Raw genomic sequence first — 17,263 nt, forward strand, 5'->3', positions numbered from 1 at the left:
GGACGAAAAATTTGACGTCCAATACACTGCAATGCAACCTTCGCCGTGTAAATCCTTTCTGAGCATGCGCAAAACTTAGTTTGTCGAACAAGCCTACACACGAGCGGACTGTCCGCTCAAACCAAGTTTCAGCGGACTGTCTTACGGGAATTCCGAAAAACTTTGTTCGTCAGACTGTCCGCTGAAACTGTCCACTGAAACACTGTTCAGCGGACAAAGTTGGGCGAACAGTCCGCCCGTGTGTACGCGGCCTCAGTGAACAAAAGAGAAAATAAAAAACTCTCTAACAATACACACTAAACTGAGCATGTGCAGCCTGACTCCAGTAACTTATGCCCTGTAGATACGGTCGGACATTCCGACCACAAAATCCGTCAGATTTTTTCCGACGGACTTTGGCCAAAACTAGTCTTGCATACACGTTTCCGATCGTTTTGAACGAGGTGACGTAAAACGTGTACGACGGGACTACATAGAGGCCAGTAGCCAATAGCTTTCGACCCCAAATTTATTCTGAGCATGCGTGGCACTTTGGGCGTTGGAATTCTAAACAGACGATCAGAAAAAGTCCTGCCTGCTAGAGCGCACACACGATCGGATTTTCCGACAACATAATCCAATCTGACTTTTCCCGTTGGAATTTCCGACCGTGTGTACAGGGCATTAGTCTTATCTGGACATGTTTTGGAAGAGGGGAGGACCAAAGAAGACAGGATCAAACAGCCTTTTTACACAATGCAGAGGATTAAAGAGGAAGTAAACCCTGATGAGTTTACTTCCTCTTTCATTCCCTGCAAAGGCAAAGCATAATGGACTACTATGCATCGCATAGTAGCCCATTATGTGTCACTTACCTGACACAGGAGCCAGCGAAGTCGCCGCTGTCCCCTGTAATCCGCCGCATCCATCTTGTTGGTGGGGTCTCGCAGCTCCGCCGCTGTCATTCGGCGAAGCCACGATGACGTCACTTCCGCGCATGCGCACGGGAGCAGACACGCGCGGCAGCTCCGTCGCTGAGAATGCCGCGCTCAGTGCGCCTGCGCCGCTGTCTGCGGCGCATGCGCCGTAGATAGCGGTGCCCGTTTTCGGGCAAATATCTCCTAAACCATATAGGTTTAGGAGATATTGCTTGGACCTACAGGTAAGCCTTAATCTAGGCTTACCTGTAGGTCAAAGTGGTTTGTAAGGGTTTACAACCACTTTAACCCCTTAGGTTCCACCGTGAGTATAATACACATACTTTACTGCATATACAGACTGATTTTACTAACACCTTAACCACTTGCCAACTAGCTGCCGCAGTTATGCTAGGCTATAAAGGCTATATCAGGCATGCATGCATATCGTGTCACCAGGGGCCGGTGGCTGTGATGTCCACCGGCCACCCACGATTGCTCCACAGAGAGCCAGCATGGGGATCTGTTAATGTAAACAAACAGATCCCCGTTCTCCCTAGGGAACACTTAACCCCCTGATCACCCCTTAGTGTTAACCCCTTCCCTGCCAGTGTAATGTATACAGTAATTAGTGCATTTTTATAGCACTGATCGCTGTATAAACGTCACTGGTCCCAAAAAAGTGGCAAAGGTGTCCGATCTGTCCGCCACAATGTTGCAGCACCGCTAAAGATCGCTGATCACCGCCATTACTAATAAAAAAAATAATAATAAAAATGCCATAAATCTATCCCCTAATTTGTAGATGCTATAACTTTTGTGCAAACCAATATACGCTTGCTGCAATTTTTTTTACCAAAAATATGTAGAAGAATACATATCGGCCTAAACCGATGAAGAAATATATTTTTTTTTTTTGGGGATATTTATTATGGCAAAAAAGTAAAAATATATAGTTTTTTTTGTTTTTGTTTTTACAAAATTGTCTGTCTTTTTCTGTTTATAGCGCAAAAAATGAAACAGAAAGGTGAATACCACGCTAACCCTAAACCAAAAACGTAAATAAAAATAAAATTAAAATTAAAAAAACAAACAGCTGCTAGAAGTGCGATACACACAAAAACACGTAGACAAAATGTAGCAGCGCTGACAAATAATTACCATTGATATGACAAGTGATGAAACGATATATAAAAGTATATTAAATATCAATTTATTAAGTGAATCAAGATGACGGTGTAAGTATAGTATGTAGAAATTAACTAGGGATGCACCGAACGGGTTTTTTGGTGCCGAAACCGATACCGAAAATGAAAAATACACTAGGCCGAAAACCGAAACCGATACCGAAACAGCACCGATACCGAAAATGACTGTTTTTAAAAAATATTTTTATACAGGAGGTGGTCAGAGACTGGGGACATGGTACAGGAGGTGGTCAGAGACTGGGGACATGGTACAGGAGGTGGTCAGAGACTGGGGACATGGTACAGGAGGTGGTCAGAGACTGCATGCATGGTTCAGGAGGTGGTCAGAGACTGCATGCATGGTACAGGAAGTGGTCAGAGACTGCATGCATGGTACAGGAAGTGGTCAGAGACTGCATGCATGGTACAGGAGGTGGTCAGAGACTGGGGACACGGTACAGGAGATGGTCAGAGACTGGGGACACGGTACAGGAGATGGTCAGAGACTGGGGACACGGTACAGGAGATGGTCAGAGACTGGGGACACGGTACAGGAGATGGTCAGAGACTGGGGACACGGTACAGGAGATGGTCAGAGACTGGGGACACGGTACAGGAGATGGTCAGAGACTGGGGACACGGTACAGGAGATGGTCAGAGACTGGGGACACGGTACAGGAGATGGTCAGAGACTGGGGACGCGGTACAGGAGATGGTCAGAGACTGGGGACGCGGTACAGGAGATGGTCAGAGACTGGGGACGCGGTACAGGAGATGGTCAGAGACTGGGGACGCGGTACAGGAGATGGTCAGAGACTGGGGACACGGTACAGGAGATGGTCAGAGACTGGGGACACGGTACAGGAGATGGTCAGAGACTGGGGACACGGTACAGGAGATGGTCAGAGACTGGGGACGCGGTACAGGAGATGGTCAGAGACTGGGGACGCGGTACAGGAGATGGTCAGAGACTGGGGACACGGTACAGGAGATGGTCAGAGACTGGGGACACGGTACAGGAGATGGTCAGAGACTGGGGACACGGTACAGGAGATGGTCAGAGACTGGGGACACGGTACAGGAGATGGTCAGAGACTGGGGACACGGTACAGGAGATGGTCAGAGACTGGGGACACGGTACAGGAGATGGTCAGAGACTGGGGACACGGTACAGGAGATGGTCAGAGACTGGGGACACGGTACAGGAGATGGTCAGAGACTGGGGACACGGTACAGGAGATGGTCAGAGACTGGGGACACAGTACAGGAGATGGTCAGAGACTGGGGACACGGTACAGGAGATGGTCAAAGACTGGGGACACGGTAAAGGAGATGGTCAAAGACTGGGGACACGGTACAGGAGATGGTCAAAGACTGGGGACGTGGTACAGGAGATGGTCAAAGACTGGGGACGTGGTACAGGAGATGGTCAGAGACTGGGGACGTGGTACAGGAGATGGTCAGAGACTGGGGACGTGGTACAGGAGATGGTCAGAGACTGGGGACGTGGTACAGGAGATGGTCAGACTGGGGACATGGTACAGAAGATGGTCAGAGAACGCCATCTCCCATTGCAGGCCAGTGTCCCCCATTGCAGCCAGTGTGCCAGTGTCCCATTGCAGCCAGTGTGCCATTTTGCAGCCAGTGTGCCATTTTGCAGCCAGTGTGCCCCATTTTGCAGCCAGTGTGTCCCCCTTTGCAGCCAGTGTGTCCCCCTTTGCAGCCAGTGTGTCCCCCTTTGCAGCCAGTGTGCCTGTGTGCCATTTTGCAGCCAGTGTGTCCCCCTTTGCAGCCAGTGTGTCCCCCTTTGCAGCCAGTGTGTCCCATTTTGCAGCCAGTGTCTCCCCCTTTGCAGCCAGTGTCTCCCCCTTTGCAGCCAGTGTGTCCCATTTTGCAGCCAGTGTGTCCCCCTTTGCAGCCAGTGTGTCCCCCTTTGCAGCCAGTGTGTCCCCCTTTGCAGCCAGTGTGTCCCCCTTTGCAGCCAGTGTGTCCCCCTTTGTAGCCAAGTGTGTCCCCCTTTGTAGCCAAGTGTGTCCCCCTTTGCAGCCAAGTGTGTCCCCCATTGCAGCCAAGTGTGTCCCATTGCAGCCAGCCTGTGCAGGGAAGAGAGCCGCCTCCGTCGCCTGTTTGATCACAGCGCCGGGAACATCACAGCTTTCATTTCAATAGCTGTGTGTTCCCCAGGCCGCGCGCCGTCACACACAGCCCCTCCCCCTTGTCCGGGCACTTTGATAGACAGATCATCCGTCCAATCCTGCAGATGATCTGTCTATCTAAGTGTCCGGACAAGAGGGAGGGGCTGTGTGTGACGGCGCGTGGCCGGGAACACACAGCTATTGAAATGAAAGCTGTGATGTTCCCGGCGCTGTGATCAAACAGGCGACGGAGGCGGCTCTCCTGCACTATGCACCCCCCATGATGGGCGTCACCAGGGGCGGGGCCCCGTCCCCACCCAGGCCACGCCCCATTTTCGGCTCCATTATCGGCTGTTTTTCTCTTTCGGCAAATTGCCGAAAAGGGCATTTTCGGCCGATATGTTTCGGCGGCCGAAATTTCGGTGCATCACTAAAATTAACGATACTGAATCAGTACCAACAAACGGTGTAAAAAACACTAGACTAAACCAATAAATCATATCATTAAAAAAATTGATTATATAATATAGAAATTGATTATATAATATAAAAATATTTTCTGCAAAAAAAAAAACATACCACCAAAAGAAAGTTCTATTTGTGGGGAAAAAAAAGGACGTCAATTTTGTTTGGGTACAGCGTTGCGCAATTGTCAGCTAAAGTGACGCAGTGCCTATTCGCAAAAAAAAAAAAAAAAAAAACTTAACTTATTGGTCCTGTCCCAAACAGCTACACGGCTGCTTAGTGTGCAGAGGGGGTCGGCCACTCAGCACAGGGGCCAATCAGAGATCTCTTTGCATTTACTCAATGAATTCAAGTCTTTTCTGATTGGATGAGGGGGGAGTCGTGATGTCACCCTGCCCAATCAGAGAATGCCTTGCATTCACTGAAAACATACAACTAGAACTCGTGCTGAATGGCTGAAGCAGGCCTCCCTGCCTATCAGAGGGATTTGTTGCTTCTAGTATGTATAGCACACAGTATAATATACACTTACTTCTATTGATCCAACGTAACTATCCATACCTAAACGTCAGTATTATAGTATATTAATAATCAAGACTTCTACCAATCATCCATTAGGTGTTACACTTACTTCCCAGCACAAATCGATAGACTTTCCTCCGCGCAGCCTCTTCTCTCTATGCCATGCGTCTTCCTACCCTGCTCCGCCCCTTCTCCGCCCTATCTTCACGACGACGCTCCTTCCAGCTCCGCCCACTCCCTTTCATTTCCCGCGCATTGTGAAGCCTTTCCTTCTCGGCCCCGTTCACTCTTTAGTATTGCAGCGCCGCTTCTCTCACAGCCCCATCCACTCGCCCCCCCAGTTTACACAAGAAGGCAATAATGAAGAACAATACAAAAATAAACACGCAGCTGCTAAGTGTGCCCCATTCAGAGACCTACTTCCTTCTGAGGGTTCACAGTACAGAACACTAGAACTTGCATTATTTAACCACTTGCTTACTGGGCACCTAAACCCCCTCCTGCCCAGACCAATTTTCAGTGCTGTAACTATTTAAACGACAATTGCGCGGTCATACAACACTACCCAAATTCAATTTTTATCATTTTTTCCCCCACAAATACAGCTTTCTTTTGATGGTATTTGATCATCTCTGGGGTTTTTTTGTTGTTAAAAAAGCAGATAGATGGGCACTGATAAGGCGGCACCAATGGGCACTAATAGACAGCACTGGTGGGCATTGATGAGGTGGCATTGGTGGGCACTAATAGGTGACACTGATAGCTGGCAGTGATGGGTGGCAGTGATGGGCACTGGTAGGTGACACTGATAGGCAGCACTGATTGGCACCACTAGTGGGCATTGATAGGTGGCACTGATTGCTGGCATTGTTATGCCCTGGTGGGCACTGATTCGTGGCACTGTGGGCACTGGCAGGCAGTACTGGTTGGAACAGATGAGGCAGCTTTTTCTCTTCGGGACCGAGGTCCCTTGCACAGAAGCCGGTGATCAGCTTTTTTTAGTTCTCGTGCTGTCAGCGTAAGGAGAAAAAAAAACAATTACCGATCTTCTGTTTACATCACATGATCAGCTGTCATTGGCTGAGAGCTGAATACGTGGTAAGGGGCCCAGGATCGAACCCTTCCTCCGATCTGTGATCACCCAAGTCTCATTAACTTGGCGATCACAGCACGCGCCCTGTAGGGGGCATGTGGAGAGTGTGCAAAGGGTAGGACGTCTATTGATCCACACTGTATCTGTCATTTGGCTATAGCGTGGATCTGAAGGGGTTAAAGTGGTTCGAAAGCCACCCCCCTCAGTGCCCTCATAAGATGGAACGTGGTAACGTTAGTTGTTTTCCCTCTTGGTAAATCTGCTGATTCCCTGTGATCCTGTCATGAGGGTTCTTGTTCAGGGACTTCCTGTTATGGATGAGAACGCTCCTCCCAATTGGACTCCTCAATCAGCCCCTAGTGGTGAATACAAGAAGTTCTGACAACACATGCACAGGCATGGTCCCTATGGTCACACCCTCCAATTGGACCCAATTCCCTGCTACAATAATGCTTTTTTAGGCTCCATGCACACTGGGCTTAAAAAAAACATCTGTTCTCTCAGAAAGTAAAAAAACACTCATATAGAGCATTATTTGTACAAAGTTGAAACGAGTTTAGGAAAGTTTTACGTTTTTTCTGCCTCCAAGCTCCAATCAGAAATGTGAACCAGAAGGGTTTTTTTTTCTGCCTCTAAGCGTGGAGCTCATAATATTCCTCTGAGGCTCCAGTCACATGTAAGTCACATACACACGATCGGATTTTCTGATGGGAAACGTGTGATGTCAGGCTGCTGAAATGTGAATGCTCCATCAGACAATTGTCGGATTTTCCGCAGACAAATGTTGGATGGCAGGTTTTATTTATTTATTTAATTTATTTAAGGTACTTATATAGCGCCGTCAATTTGCACAGCGCTTTACATATACATTGCACATTCACATCAGTCCCTACCAGGGCCGTCTTTAAGGCAGGGCAAAGGGGGCAGCTGCCCTGGGCCCTGTCATTGTTGTGGGGCCCAAAGAAGCTGCCTCATACTTGCCAACTATCCCAGTTTACATTCCCTTGTCCCTTGAAGTTTTAGTCCTGTGCTGCTACTAATGCTGCCCAGCTCTGCCCTATTGTTGTGTACAGATGACTCACCTGCAGACCCTGTGTTTACATGTAAATACTGGCATTCATATGTAAATAGCAGTGACATGCATTCGTAAATAGCTGAGGCCAACAGCATTGACATGTAAATAAAGGCAGCATTCATAGCTATATCATGCCCCCTGCAGTGAGGAGAAGATGTGCTGTAACCTATAGCAACCAGTGAGCAGTATTACTGTACAGTAATCTCTAGCAGCCAATCAATAAGCAGAAATGTGCTGTAACCTCTAGCAACTAATCAGTGAGCCGTAATGTATGCTGTAACCTCTAGCAACCAGTCAGTAAGCAGTAATGATATGCTGTAACCTCTGGCAACCAATTGCAATCGCTGCCTGATCTGATACAGCATCTTGATACATCTGATTTTAAGTCTAGCTGCTATTTATTGTATGTCTCAGAGAAGGTGGAGAGCAAAATTGCATGGGGGGAGGGGGGCCCTAAGAAAAATTTTGCCCAGGGTCCAATCAATATTAAAGATGGCCCTGGTCCCTACCCTCAAGGGGCTTACAATCTAAGGTCCCTAATAAACATTCATACATACTAAAGACAATTTAGACAGAATCCAATTAACCTACCAGCATGTCTTTGGAGGTTTTAACATTTTCCCGGGGACAAATGCCTGTTGGCAGATTTTCCAAGCGTGTGTACACAAGTCCATCGGACAAAAATCCAAAGTACAAACACGCATGCTTAGAAGCAAGGATGAGCCAGAAGTGGCCGGTCTTGTAAATTGGCATTCATAATGGAGAATTAACATTCGTGCTGTGGCAAATTATGAAATCTCGAAATGCAGCGCACATTCTCTTCTTCTTTAACCACTTCCCGGCCGGCGCACTACAATGTACGTCAGCAGAATGGCACGGGCAGACATATTGGTGTACAGGTACATCCATTTTTAAATGCCACCCTGCCATCGAATGTGCGCCGCCGCCGGCGCGCTCGCATGACGGTCGGGACCCCCGCGAGCCCGGTTGCGGGTCCCGCGGACTCGATCGCCACGGGGATACCCGTGATCGTCTCACGGGGCGGCTGAATGAGGAGATGCCGTTGTAAACAGCATCTCCCCGTTCTGCCTAGCAACAAGTGACGCTGATCTGTGCTCCATGTGATTGCAGCAGAGATCAGTGTTCACTAAAACAAATCCCAGCCCCCCACAGTTTGTAACATGCCCCTAGGAACACTTAACCCCTACACTGCCACCCACTGGTTAACCCCTTCACTGCTGCCGGCCATATGTAGAGGGGGGCTGCATGGGCCCCCTGCAGCACAGGGCCCAGTTGCGGTCGCGACTGCTGCACCCCCTATAGTTACGCCCCTGGGTCAGGATCAGGATGTCATTCATCTGTTGGGTTGATCGTTACTGAATTCCCATGCTGATATCCTGTAGTTGCTGAGATTAAATCTGGATTCATCCATTAAGGCAATCGTTTTTTTTAGGAGTTCGGTGAGTGCAATTCCTATTGGGAGCGGATTCACATGGTGTGGTGACGTTGGAACATCTCTTCAGTGATATGAACTGCTTTCTAATATGAGAAATTACTCAACACCAGGACCGTCACAATTTTTATAATTTTAAATAGTTTGTTTTTGCTCATACGTTCTTTTAATAAATTTTTATTTATAATTTTATGAGTTTTGTTTTTTGAGCGCTGCATAAAGCGGAGGTCCACCCTAAAGTGGACCTCCCGCTCATTGGAATCCCCCCCCCCTCCGGCGCCACAATTGGCACCTTTCAGGGGGGAGGGGGGTGCAGGTACCTGTACAGTACAGGTATCTGCACCCACTTCCGGCGTAGATTCTGCAGAAGGTACGCCCCTTTCCGCAGAATCTACGCCCCTTTCCAAAAGTCCCCCGCTGCCTGCTGGGAAACACACAGATCCCAGAGACAGCGGGGACCATCCTTATTGCGCAGCGCGACTCGCGCATGCACAGTAAGGAACCGGGAAATGAAGCCAAAAGGCTCCACTTCCTGATTCCCATACCCAAGATGGCGGTGGCAGCACCCGAGAGACAATCGAGAGATCGGCTTCGGGTGCCGACATTGCAGGCACGCTGGGCGAGTAAGTGTCACTATTTTAAAAGTCAGCAGCTGCAGTATTTGTAGCTGCTGGCTTTTAAAAAAAAAAACGTCAGACTCCCGGCGGACTCCCGCTTTAAGCTAGAAAGAACCTACTCTTTTGGAACTTTTTTGCCTTTTTTTAAAACATTAAAAAAAGAAAACAAATAAAATTAGTAGGGCTGTGGAAATTAAAGATTCGTTTTTTTGAGCGATCAAAATTCTTTTGATCGGTATTCATCTCTCTGCCAGCTTCCGGGTCTTTAGGGAGTTCCGTCGGAGATCCGGTGACGTCCCGGACATCAATGTCACCGGACTCCTCCCCCCTTCCCCAAGTGCCTCCGTTTGCTAACGAAGGGAAGGGGGAGGAGTCCGGTGACGTTGAAGTTCTGATTGAACGTAACACGTACGGGGGAGGGGCTACGCATGACTTCATCCGCTCCTGCCCTACGGAACTAACAAGATTGTCCGCTTTACATGCTGTGTTTTTATCATCTTTATGTGAGTAGTTTGTGTTTGAACACAAAAATGAAATCTTATACTTAATTGGTGAGCACTTAGATCTTTTCTTTCTACCTATGACCTGGTGTCCTTGCTGAGATCTAAGGAGACGTGAGAGAAGTTTATGGTCTGTGTTAACCCTTTTGATACCTGTTTACACAGGGGTTCATGCCATAAGGTGAGAATGATTAGTTAGACCGGAGGTGGAGGGATTGTCAGCCCACGTACACACGGTCGGAGATTTTGCCAACCAAATCCGTCGGATTTTGCCCGTCGGATTTAGTCCGACGGATTGTGTCCGAAACTGTTGCATACACACGGTCGGGTCAAGTTGGCGAAAAATCCGATCTTTCAGAACGTGATGACGTAATTTCGTTACGATGGGACTACATTCAGGCTAGTAGCCAATAGCTTTGATGTAGGAATTTGATCTGAGCATGCGTGGCACTTAGTCCGATGAAAATGCTGTACACATGATCGGATTAGGTCCGTCCGGCCCAGTTGGTCGGGAAATCTTTCCAACATGTTGGAAATTTGGATCGGACGGAGATTCGGACGGAATCAGTCCGATGCATACCACACACAGTCGGATTATCTGATGACACGGTCCGATAAGACTCATTCCGACAGATTCTCCGACCGTGTGTACAAGGGCTGACGCTACTGTGGAAAAAAAAAAAGACTTACGTCAGTGCTACAGTTTGAATTTAAAATGTATTTGTGTGAACTGTGAAGTTAAGTCATGGATTGTGGAAACTAACTAGTGTCTGGTGATTGTATATAGCGTATACCCCATTTACCACTGACTAATGCAGAGTTGCAATGCAAGGAGATCAGCTAAAAGTAGTTGAATCTGTATGTGCGTTATAATTAATCAAAATTATTTGATTAATCAATAAAAATAAAAAAACGATTAATGAAAATTTTAATCAGTAACAGCCCTAAAAATTAGACATGCTATCTGCCAATAGAACTTAACCAAAAAGTGCATTATATGCATCCAAAAATATAGAAAATATACCAAATCAAATCATTATTCAACCAAAAAATAATGTCAAAGCAATAACTCCAAGGCCAATAATAAATAACGCGCTATCTCCGCGGATTCCGCAACATGTCTGGTTTACCAATGGCCGTTCAGAAACTAACTGAAAAGCACAAAATGAAAAGCGCAATCTGAAAAGCTTTAAATGAAAATCGCAAAAAGAAAAGCACGAATCAACACTCGCCAAACTTTTACTAACACAAAACTAGCAGAAGGAGCCCAAAGGGTGGTGCTAAAGAGCTGAAAAACCATGTAGTACGTCACTACGTTCGTGATTGTTGGCCAACAATTGTGTGCTGTGTGTATGCAAGACAAGTTTGGGCCAACGCCCTTCAGACATAATTCCACAGTTTTGTTGGCCAACAATCCGATCGTGTGTACGAGGCTTTAGGAGTTTTTGGACGTTTTTCTGTTGTAAGCATAGGCGTGCGCAGCCTATTGCATTAGGGTGTGCACCCCAAAGCTCAAACACACACACGTGTGTGTATATATATATTTTTAAATATATACACACATATACAAACGCACTCATAAATAAATGTGAACAAACATTTTAAAATGTATTAAAACATTTAAAAACACTTTATTTTTTTTAACTTATTAAAACATTTAATTGCTTACACTAGTGGTTGAGGAGCAGGAAAACTCTGCAGCTGAGCCATTCTTTTACCACCTCTTAACCGCTACCACCTTTTAGCTGTAGAGGCAGCGGCTGGGCATGTTTACATGCCTCAGCTGCAGTTATACCCCTTTTTGCTTTCAGCAGGTGTAGCACCTGCTAACTGTGACCCATTCAAGTGAATTTGTTTGAGGATCACTCTTAAGAAATCAAATCATTTGTGAATGTTACCCTACATATACCACAGTTCTCCCCTCAAATCTGAGTCCTCCTTTACATCAGAGTCCACAGCATTCCCCCTTACAGCAGAGTCAACAGAGTTACATCTTATATCACAGTTCCCCCCTTACATCAGAGTCCCCAGATTTCCCCTTTAAGCTGGGAAACCTGATGTAAAGAATGCTGTGGGCTCTGGTGTAAAGGGGAACTTTCATATAAGGGGTCTTTGGTCACGAGAGTCCCCAGCATTTCCTCTTATATCAGGGACCCAGAGTCTCCCTTTATATACACTTTATATACACTGTAAGGGGGGCTCTGACACAAAGGGGATCTCTTCAGACTGTGATGTGGGGGGGGGGGCTCTGATGTGAGGGGGTTTCTGGTTACCACAGAGTCCACTGAGATCCCACTTACATCAGAGTTCCCCTTTACCCCAGAGTCTGCAGAGTTCCCCTTTAAACCAGACAATACATATTTCTAGAAGGGGGTCAGGTCAGCCATAGCAGCCCCGTCACAACACAGATTATTTTTGTTTATATGACCACCCCCCTTTCCCAGTATGTGTGAGTATTCCCTCCCCTCCATGGACAGCTGCACTTCCAGACATGGTCTATTGAGGGGGACAAGCCTTCTCCAGACCAATCCCTATGGTGAAGTTCCACAGCCAGCTCCTCAGGAAGATCCATCCAGGCCCTCAGCCCTGACACTGCTGAGGCCTCAGGAACAGCTGCACAGTCCACTGACTACCCTTAAAGGGGCAGCAGCTCCCCTTCCCCCACAAAAACCCTCCTGGGGAGAAAGCACAATCTCTCCAGAGCTTCAGGCTATTTATCACCTTCCCAGCCACCTTCTGGACTCTCATCTCCAAGGATTGGCCAGGCCATGATAAATATTCAGAATGTTCATTTGAATCTCCCTCCCTTTGTTCTGGAAGCTTCTTACAGAGGCAAGGGGATGCAATCAAACTGCCAGCCTGTTAAACTCTGAACAGACCAGAACAAACAATCACTGCTCTCTTGACTAGAGAAGGAAACAAAAACGACATTTGCCTAGCATGCTATGCTAGGAGGGTACTACACATGCATTATTTTATGAGCTTTACATGTACTCCCATTAAAGTCTATGGTTCCAAAAACACACTATACTGCACCAAAAATTATATCTGCACTTTTCCAAAAGTTGCACTACACTGTATTGCATAAATAAAAATGGGCACCATATAAAAAATGCGATTTCCATTGTGGTGCATGGCGGCATGACGACAGACACAGGAGAAACAACAATAGTGTAAATGGGGCCTTTTCATGCAATCACAGATTGAATCTTGCTCTCACTCTCCATAAAGGATAACTTTTTTGTGTTCGGGTAGAATAGAGAAATGTTAGATTCTTTGTCAGGTTTTTATTGCTGTGTATATACTCATTGGGGAGATTTGTCTGTTTGTCCTAGTGACCATCATCATGGAGACAGAAAGTGAGGGGAAATCCCAACATCTTTGAGTTGTCATTAAAACAAGAGGAGAGTTAAAATCATCTAATGGGGACACTTGGTCCTGTGACAATTCTTTAGGATGGACATTTCGTTCATTTTAGGAAGATTTCATCTCATTTCCTGTTACATTCCCAGAACAGGGTGTGAGGGGGAATCTCCCCAGTAGGACACAGGAAGCAAAAAAAAAATAAAAAATGCAGGAATATGAGTTTTAAAGCCTTCCACAGTCTGTCTACAAAAATTTTTTTAAAAAAAGTTTTGAATTGACTACACTTTAACCATAGTCAATATGGGAAATTCAGAGTAATAAGCTTTAATCGGCATACTTATTCTGGGTTAGAGTAATGCCGCGTACACACGATGGGACTATCCAGCAGACTTAGTCCGGCGGACAACCCACCAGACTTTGCAGCGGAGGTCCGCCGGACTTTCCGAATGAGCGGACCTGCCCACACACAACCGGACTTTTCTGGCACACTAGGTCCGGATGATGCTGGGACTGTGACATCATAAGGGGCGAGGTCACCATGTGACATTACCCGGTGACCCCGCCCTTGTCACTATATAAGTCGCAGCACAATGCGTTCCTGCCATTGAGGCTGAAGAGAGCGTTGTGTCAACATCGGAAGAAGGAAGAAGAAGCAGAAGGCGGTGGAAATGGCGACAGAAGACCCGGCCAACGCTAGTAAAAGAGCTGGAAGAAGGGAATCCCCGGCAAAAGAACCGAAGAGCGGTACAGGACACCCGAAGTCGGAAGAAGACCCCCGGACGGCAGCGGTGACGAAGGAGAAAGCCGGGCTCCTCCGGTAGTAAAACAGCTAGCAGAAGATAGGGGAGGAGTCCGGCGAGAAAACCCCTAAAGACGGAAGAAGAGAAGACCTCCAGAGCTGTCTAATAAAGTATTTTAAAAACCTGTGTTGTGTTTTTTTTATGTACACTTTTTTCCCCTCGGTGAATGGGTAGGGGTACCATGTACCCCATACTCATTCATATAGGGGGCTCCCGGATTCTGATAAGCCCCCCACCTGCAGAACCCGACAACCAAAGGCCAGGGTTGTCGGCAAGAGGCCCTTGTCCTCATCAACATGGGGACAAGGTGCTTTGGGGTGGGGGGTCGCAGGGCCCCCCTTCCCCAAAGCACCCCCCATGTTGAGGGCACGTGGCCTGGTATGGCTCAGGAGGGGGGCGCTCGCTGGTCCCCACCCCCTTTCCTGGCAGGCCAGGCTGCATGCTCGGATAAGGGTCTGCTATGGACTTTGGGAGGACCCCCACGCTGTTTTTTCGGCGTAGGGCTTCCCCTTTAAACCCATACCAGGCAACGGGGCTCACAAGGTGTCAATCTGGCCAATGGTAGTGGCGACATTGACTTATTTCGCTAGTCCAGTCTACCTGGAACCACCTTCAAAATGAACGGACATTTCAAAAGTCCAGCGGACTAGCACACAGACGGGCGGATTGTCCTCCAGACTGCCGAGTTCAAGTCCGCCGGATAATCCGATCGTGAGTACGCGGCATAAGAGAGTCACCATGACAATCAATAAGACAATCTACAGTTTATATCTCTAGGTTTCCTTTAACTCAGGAGACTGGGGCCACCTACTCAGGGTGCCCATATACACTAGAATTTGGTGTATACTGCATATTCTTACTTTAATTTGTTTCTTTATATTATTTATTATATATATATATTATATATTTTCTTTATATTACATAATTCATTTTTTAAATGACTAAGTAAAATGTTTGTTTTACCCACAGGAAGCAAAGTATTGGACTGAACTACGAGGAACAAAACTCTTTCTTTATAGTGATAAAAAACAAGAAAAGGTAAAATATCAATTATGTTTAAATTTTTCACCATATAATTGTCTCTCCATATTTTACGATTTACTATTTCAATATGGCACTACTACATACAAAAACTGATGCAGTAAGGGATTAGAACCCATGTCAGGTTTTTATTACTGTCTGTTCCCCTGTTAGGGAGATTCACCCTCTCTATTTGTCCTGTTTATTGTTGTCACCAAGAGTAAAAGAAAATCCTTAATTTTTGGCTGTCACCATATTGTTATTATGGTATTCCCTCACTCCTCTCACTTTCTGTTTTTACTATGGGACAGAAAGTAAAGGGAAATCTTCCCCAATGGGACACAGGTGGCAAAAAAAAAAAAAAAAGAAAACTGACTGGTTATAATCCTCTCTTACTCAAAATAAAAAAACCTGAAAATTTATGTCAAAATACTTACCGTAATTTTCCATTCCTGATGGACTCCATGGCAGCCAACGTGTGGTTTAGTCCCGCCTCCATTACCCTATAGGACGATACTCCCATAAATCTTTGCTCCCTGCCAGAGGCCGTGTTCGGTAACTATCCTACTCCAGACATTTGGGAGGGAACTCCTGCTGCCATGGAGTCCATCAGGAAAGGAAAATTACAGTAAGTATTTTGACATAAATTTTCGGTTTTCCTGACAGACTCCGTGGCAGCCAACGTGTGGGAAATAACTCGCCAAAACACACCCGGGTGGGAAAAATGCTGAATAAACAAAGATTTATTTGACACCGTCAACCGACAAAACTTTAACAGCAAAGTCAACTTAGGATAGAGCCGTCGGCTCAACACAATAATGAGTCATAAAGGAGTGGATTGAAGACCACAAAGCCGCCCTGCAGATAATGTCAGGAGCCACATGGTGAGAGGCCGCCCACGAGGTAGAAAGACTTCTGGTTGAATGCGCCGTTACCGCCTGAGGAAGAGCCAAGCCCTTTTCTCTGTATGCCCACTGGATTGCTTGAACTATCCATGCCGCAATTGATCTGACTGACGCCCTGGTGCCCTTTTTCTTCCCACAGAACAGAACGAACAGGAAATCAGACTGACAAAATGGAGCTGTAGCTTCCAGGTATAGCTTTAATGAGCGACCAACATCAAGCGGATGAACATCCGAGGAACCCGAGGACCTGAATGTGGGAAGAGAGATCTCCTGACCCCAACATTGGAACTAGGACCACCCTGTCCGGGAAGATTGTTAGAAAAGGCTCTTTGACTCCTAGAACCTGGATCTCTGATACCCTCTTTGCCGAGGGGACCGCCACCAGAAAGGCAGTTTTCATGGTGAGTTCTCTGATAGAAAGAGACTTATCAAAATGGGAAAAAAAGTCCAAAACTAGTGGTATGTCCCATTTAGGGAACCTGGGTTTCCTCTGGGGTCTCAGTCTCACTGCGCCTTTGAAGAACTGTTGGATAAGGGCGTGCTTGGCCCACGAGATCCCTGTGAATGCGGAGATAGCGGAAACTTGAACACAAAGGGAACTAACAGACAAGGGTAGGTCCAGGCCTAATTGCAGAAAACCCAAAACATCTTGAACTGTAGGTGATGCGTAGGAATTAGTTCTGGAGGACATATAGGATACAAACTTAGCCCAGATCCATTCATATACTTTATTAGTGCTTTGTCTCCTTGCACTTAAGAGAGTAGGAATGGCCTCCTTAGGACACCCTAGTGCTTCCAACCTTCCCTCTCAAGAACCAGGCCCTCAACTGTAGGTGAGCCGGACATGGATGGAGAATCGAGCCTTGGGAGAGCAGATCCCATCTGGATGGGAAAGGAACCGGATCCTGGAAACCGAGGAAAGATAGGAGAGGAAACCAAGGCCTGTTGGGCCAATGCGGAATTATTGCTATTACCTCTACTTCTTCCCATCTGAGTCTCCTCAGAAATTGAAAGACAATCGGGATTGGAGGGAAGGTGTATGCCTTGTGGAACCACCACTGCTCTGTTAGGGCATCTATCCCGTAGGCTTGCGGATCCTTGAACCTCGAATAGAACTTTGTTAGCTTCCTGTTGTAACGGGAGGAGAAGAGATCCACTTCTGGAGAAATCCCCAAGGTTAGAACCCACTGAAAGACATCTTCATGAAGAGCCCACTCGTTGTTGTCCAA

General features: G+C 46.8%; 1 protein-coding gene across 2 annotated transcripts in view; it reads left to right on the forward strand.

Moving 5' to 3' along the window:
* The window catches only part of LOC143974587 (signal-transducing adaptor protein 1-like), a 167,614-nt gene that overhangs the window by 53,619 nt on the left and 96,732 nt on the right, over positions 1 to 17,263 (forward strand). For both annotated transcript variants that reach the window (XM_077476134.1, XM_077476135.1), the window contains exon 2: positions 15,079 to 15,147. In XM_077476134.1, coding sequence (XP_077332260.1) covers positions 15,079 to 15,147 — 69 coding nt within the window. The remainder of the gene's footprint in view (positions 1 to 15,078; positions 15,148 to 17,263) is intronic.

Source organism: Lithobates pipiens, unplaced genomic scaffold (genome assembly GCF_037356315.1).
Source record: "Lithobates pipiens isolate NorthernLeopardFrog02 unplaced genomic scaffold, aLitPip1_a1.2 Scaffold_13, whole genome shotgun sequence".
NCBI classification, from domain to species: domain Eukaryota; kingdom Metazoa; phylum Chordata; class Amphibia; order Anura; family Ranidae; genus Lithobates; species Lithobates pipiens.